Source organism: Daphnia pulicaria, chromosome 6 (genome assembly GCF_021234035.1).
Source record: "Daphnia pulicaria isolate SC F1-1A chromosome 6, SC_F0-13Bv2, whole genome shotgun sequence".
Taxonomy (NCBI): Eukaryota; Metazoa; Arthropoda; class Branchiopoda; order Diplostraca; family Daphniidae; genus Daphnia; species Daphnia pulicaria.
This window is the reverse complement of record NC_060918.1, coordinates 19853784-19859783: the sequence shown is the minus strand read 5'-3', so window position 1 is coordinate 19859783 and position 6000 is coordinate 19853784. Positions and strand designations below refer to the sequence as shown.

Genomic DNA, 6000 nt, shown 5'->3' with positions numbered 1-6000 from the left:
ATGAAAAGGCGGAGGGGGTGGGGAGATAGTTTGGGTCAAAATTTGCATTGAATCTGTCGCAACCTGCGGATTCTTTAGCTCCGGATCGTTCCTCATCGTCGGCTAGTCCATATGCGAGCACCAGCGTCTATGAAGATATCTATAACAAGCCGGCGATGGTTTATTTTTTCTTCTTCTTCTTTTTTTATTTTCGCACGATAATTTATCTTTGATTGTCAACCGTATGTCTTGTTGCCCGGGGCCGGTGAGCTATTGGTGAACCTTCAACGTAACGCAACGATAAATCCTTGCCGCCTTGGTGAACGAAGAGTCGCGGCTTGGGCGAGCTGGGCCGAGAGAGAGAGAGAGAGGTCTGCGCGCGCGTACAGAGTTACCAACTCGCACACACAGACAAATAAAGTACGCCACAGATTCCATCCATGCGACTTGTGTCTGTGTGTATACCAATATACTATAAATATAGAGACATTTCTTCTTCCTCTCTTGATTCTCCATACTTATACCGTGTTTCAATCAAAAATCATCAGAAAAAGGAATATGAATTTCCGGATGATTTTTGATGTACGCTCGGCGGGAATTCGCGTAAATCATCCAATTTTTTTTTCAAATAAAGAAATTACTTTTTTTTTGAAAATTATTTAAATTATTTCGAGACAGAAGCGGGGGGAATTTGAAAATGAATGTGAATCTCACAAGTTGCTAATGGTATTTCGTTTCATTAACTTCTTTTATATTTTCTTTTTTCTTTATATTCTTGATAGCTCTTAAACGTAATTCCTCATGGATGACCGGAAAAGGTATCTCGTTAAGAAAATTCTTAACGTTGGGTAAGTTTGTTTTAATTTTTGTAATTATTTAGAAAATGTAATTCTTTATTTTTATGTTTTAGAAAAAGTCCAGCCGGGGATACTTGGTATTTAGTAGAGTGGAAGGGTTATAAACAAACAACCTGGGTATACGATCGTGATTGTGATGGGTGTCCCGATCGTATCAAGGAATTTTTGGATGGGTAAGTTAGCTTTAAAATAATGTAGAAATTCGTTAGTTTAATTCATAGTTTAATTTTACAGGTTTAAAGGGGAACCCGTGCCACTTAGAGTGACAAAGCCATTTTCCGCGGAGCAGGAACAGAGAGTGCAGGAAAGGAGGAGACGTGAACTGGGACTGGGAGAAAAGGGACTGGAAGATAATTACGCTGAAGTAGCAGATAGAGAGGATATAGCAGTAGTTGAAGTAGTTCAGGAAAACCCGGCAGAGGATGCAACATCACAAGACACGACTAGCAGAGGAGACAAAAGGCAAAGAGACAGGTAACTGTGATTTTTTTGTGCCTCTTTTAAATTTATGTATTGCATAATTATTTGTAATGTTCTTATTTGTAGATTCCAGAACAGACTCAGCAGTTATCAGTCTAGCGAGAAGGGCGTTTTTGAATGAAAAAGTTTTAGTGATGATTTATTATTTGAAAACCTGTGGCGTTTCACCGTTTGTATAAAAGTAGATATGTATGTTTGCTTTCAGTATGTTTTTTGTACTATGTGACTTATGCTATGGGGAATAAAAATAAATAAAAATAAATTTAAAAAAAAACTATGCTACACCGAAACTTAGATATACTATTTACATGACAATTGATAGTTGGAAAATATTTTTGCTTCTAAATTACTTAAAACATGCCTTTAAATTACAATTTACAAGCATTTATTCAAATGAAGTAGCTATTACGCTAATGAATAGTAATATAATAAATTTTGATATTTCTGTATAGGAAAAAAGTGTTTGTTAAGATGTTTATTGCCAAGTCCAAAACGATGTGACAGACACCGAAAGACTATGAGACATGATCATTCCTTCCTCTGAAAAATCAGTAACAAAGGACATGAAATGGGACAACAAAAGTTTGAAGTGGAAAGCAGATGAAATTGAATTACAAAGACATTCCTACACACATTGCGCAGATCCATTCCTTGTTATTTTCATCAACAATTAAGGACATTTTCTTGGAAAATTGAATGCAATTTCCATGGAACCATCCACAGCATTTACCACAGCTGACGGCAAATTGACATCAAATTTTTTGTTTGCAATTTGGGAATTGACACCTTAACTGTGAAGAAGCTAAATTCATGTTGTTCTGCACGAAATAGAAATTTTTTTACATGTTTTAACGAGTAATTTCTTAAAATACATTTTATGTTTTTACCTGTATCAAACACTGAGATGTTGTTGTTGTGTCCTTTTCTTCGTATGTGTAACGTCCTCTCTCTGGTGTATTAAAACGCTGGTTTTCAGCTAATAATTACATGCAAATGAAATCAAAATTCTTGTTAAATGCTACGAAAATCGAACGCAGGTTGAAGAAATTTCATAAACATATAAAAACTAAAGAACTCACCTTTATTGCAAGCATAGAGATAGCCAGAAATTGCAGGTCTAATCCCATATCGTGGTAAGTTGGCCAAAATTGCATTCCGTAAATCGGCTGCCAAAACAATGGTTTCGTAGCTAAGTGTTTTTGCAGTTGAAGTATCCAGCCCGTAACAATAGATAAAGAGAGCCTCCTGTGGAATGCCTCTTTCAAAAAGCTCTCTAATGAAAGTTTCCTACATTAGATAAATAAAACATTTAAAATGACATATTTATGGGAGACAATAAAAATAAGTACCAAATCCCTGTGACAAACACAAAAATTGGCTGGTTGGCTCATAGCTATCAGAATAATGTGACCCGGCCGGTAGGCATTTATTGTGGAATCTTGTAGCATGAACATTGAGTGTATATACATCTTTTTCTTGTTTACAAGTTGGATGGTTCATAGAAGAAATAGGACTTGTTGCGCTTCCTGCACTCGCAAATTTTCCCACCAACTCAACCTTCCTTGGATAACCAGGACGATTGCGTCCACCAAATCTTCCATTTTTCCTAAATATGTTTTATCGAATTAAAATTAATGTACTAAATAAAAATTATAAAAATATATGTACAGTATCCTCAAAAAAAAATCCGAATGCGATTTATTGTCAAAAAGCCCCCTATCCATTTTGCAGGGAACTGTGTTGGGCTTTTAGCCCAAATTTGGGGGGGGGGGGGGCTAGAAAGAAAGCGAAAGGTGGGAAGAAAGGAAAAGAATGAATTAGCCACTGGCCATGTCTTCCCCCTCCCTTCCCCCCTAAATATGAATGAAATCAGACAGACTGTCTGGAATTTTCATGGCGCGAAAAACTGATTGAACCGACTTAAAGCGATTCCTTTGAGTTTTTCCAGTTTTCCCCGGTTTGTGATGGAAGATTTGGAAGCTTTTGGGGTTTCTCGTCACTTGTTCAAAAAATGGACAGTGGGCCTAAGGCTGTTCCCTATTTTTTTTTGGAAGGGGGAAAGGGTTCTTTATTTCCACCTTTCGCTTTGTTCCTTACCCCCTAAATTTGGGTTAAAAGCCCAACGCAGTTCCCCGCAATATGGATAGGGGGCTTTTTGAAAGAAAATCCATTGGTATTTTTTTTGAGGATACTGTACATTCCACTGTTGATGACAGAATCGAAAAGTGTTTCAAAGTATCCTTCTTTAATAGGTTGACTTGTGTTTGATTTCCGAGCACATAGAAAAAGTAGTGTTTTTGCACGTTGTCCCGAAATTACTTCATTCAAGGGATAGTTTAAATAGTTGATGTCTGTAATATCTCGGTATATCGACACAATTGAATTTTTGCAATCAATACAAATTTTCGGATCAACGGATAATAACAGTGAAACTTTCCGAGCACATTTAGAGCAAATTAGTCGGTTTATTTCAATGTACGGCTCATTTGCAACCTCATTCGGTGAAGAGAGAATTTCGCCAACACCGACGCTTTCGGAAACTTGCCTGAAATAATTGAAAATCAAAATAAAGGAGAACGAAATTAATTATCAACAAATTTCAAGAAATATTCATAATTTTAGACAAACAAAGGTCTTGATGATAATAAAAAAGATTTACCAATTTGTCTCATTTAGAAGCTTTTGCACTGATTCATGATGATTGGAGTGATTTGTAAGTCCATTGTGGATGGCAATACATTTTTCCGAACAATAGGAACATTTCGTACTAGTATGGTAACCCAAGTTGCATTTGAATGCCTTGTTTCCCTCGCATTTAACGTTTCCTGGAGGAATTAGTTCTGGCTTGTCTACGATGTCAATATTTAAAGAACTAATTTTTTTTTCCACTTTTCCATTTCCTTGTCATCTTCCAATGCAATTGCTAGAAAATAAAAACGTAATTTGTAGAAAAAAGATAATTTTTAATTATAACTTCTTACAGTTCAATGTGGACGACGACGAATCGCGTGTAGTTATCCATTTTTTGAAATTCAATTTGTTTGCGTTCATTGTCTTCACACACGGATTAATCAACTCTGCATCAAGTTTTTTATTTCCATCCTAAAAAACCTTTTAATAGATAAAGAATGAATTTTGAAAATTTTCGTGTGGCTAGTTTGTTTAAAAAGAGATATAGGGAAAAAGTGTTGTTTGTGGGAAAAGTGGTGAACTGAACTGGGGTTAAAAAGTAAAACCCCTAAAACATAAAACCTCAACCAAAAGAAAATTGTTTTGTAGCTTACCTCTAACGCATCACATTTCGACACTTTAGGTGCTTCCATCAAGTTTAGGTATTGATTATTTGTAGATTTGATAACTTTTTCGCGAATGGCACCCGATCCAATTTGTAATTGTATGGAAAAGGATTGATCTGGTTCGATTTTTTCTGCATCGTTTTGAATATTCAACAACGGTTGCATTCCATGTTTTTTTTTGAATGTTTTGCAATCTACGTTTTTCTTCCAGTTTAAGTCGTCCAGTTTCTAACCTATATTGTTTCAGGTTGTTAAATGTATTGATGTCGACTTCTGGATCAGGATGTTGTGCTAAATGTCTCTTTACTTCTGCTAAATTACGCAATACTTTCACACTTCCATGTATCCTATAAATTAAAAAAAAATCAGTATAAATTACCCTACTGGGCCAATAGGGTCTTTGCATGAAATTTCGATTTGTTTTTAACATACTTCATGAAAATCAGTTTTTCACGCTGATTTTCATGGTATTTTTTATTTTTTTTTTAAATCAATCGAAGTGTGTGTTTTTCTAGTTCAAAGTTCGAATAAGCGCCTCCCATTTCAAAACGGGGTCTCAGCCATTTTTGATGGGCGGTGCTTAATTTGTGATGAATTTGTAGACGACGCTCACCAAAATCACCCTTTTCGTACTGCCTACGGCTGAATACAACCCTCTTTCGCCCTTAGGGCCTTAAGGCGAAATACGAAAAGGGTGATTTTGGTGAGCGTCGTCTACAAATTCATCACAAATTAAGCACCGCCCATCAAAAATGGCTGAGACCCCGTTTTGAAATGGGAGGCGCTTATTCGAACTTTGAACTAGAAAAACACACACTTCGATTGATTTAAAAAAATAAATAAAAAATACCATGAGAATCAGCGTGAAAAACTGATTCTCATGAAGTATGTTAAAAACAAATCGAAATTTCATGCAAAGACCCTATTCCTCCTTTTTCTCTTCATTTCATATAAATATTTATATTGTGGATGTCTTTCTGTAACAAACATTTCTATTAAAAAAAATTATAACTTACATTTTGTAAGCAACATAGTCATAACCACCACGATGTTGGATTGTTTCCATATATCCAATTGGCTGTTTCCTATTTTGCCTCCACACAACGGGTTCTTAAATAAATAATTTTTAAAAATGATAAATCATTACAGATCACCATAAACAAAGATTACAAACTATTGGCTTACCTTTAGGAGGCACAACTGTCGAATTCATTCCTTTAGTTCTCATTCTTGTATCAGAAGAAGGTATCAACGAGTGGCAAACATGTGATGTCGTTCGAGCCACCTACAAGTATGATGTTCTAATCTCCACCAGAAATTCAATTGGGGGTATTTTTCCCTACCCATTCCCTGTTTCATCCATTCAACTGCATTGCGATTCCAAAGTA

The 6000-nt window shown here is 35.8% G+C and overlaps 1 protein-coding gene across 1 annotated transcript; it reads right to left on the bottom strand.

The window, feature by feature from the left end:
- Positions 1-1802: 1802 nt before the first annotated feature.
- Positions 1803-2894, bottom strand: LOC124342029. The gene is made up of 4 exons (XM_046795000.1): positions 2666-2894; positions 2396-2603; positions 2204-2292; positions 1803-2134 (listed from the first exon to the last, which is right to left on the bottom strand). Exons 1-4 carry the CDS (start codon positions 2783-2785, stop codon positions 2069-2071), a joined length of 483 nt encoding a protein of 160 aa, XP_046650956.1. The 5' UTR covers positions 2786-2894; the 3' UTR covers positions 1803-2068.
- Between the last annotated feature and the right edge of the window lie 3106 nt (positions 2895-6000).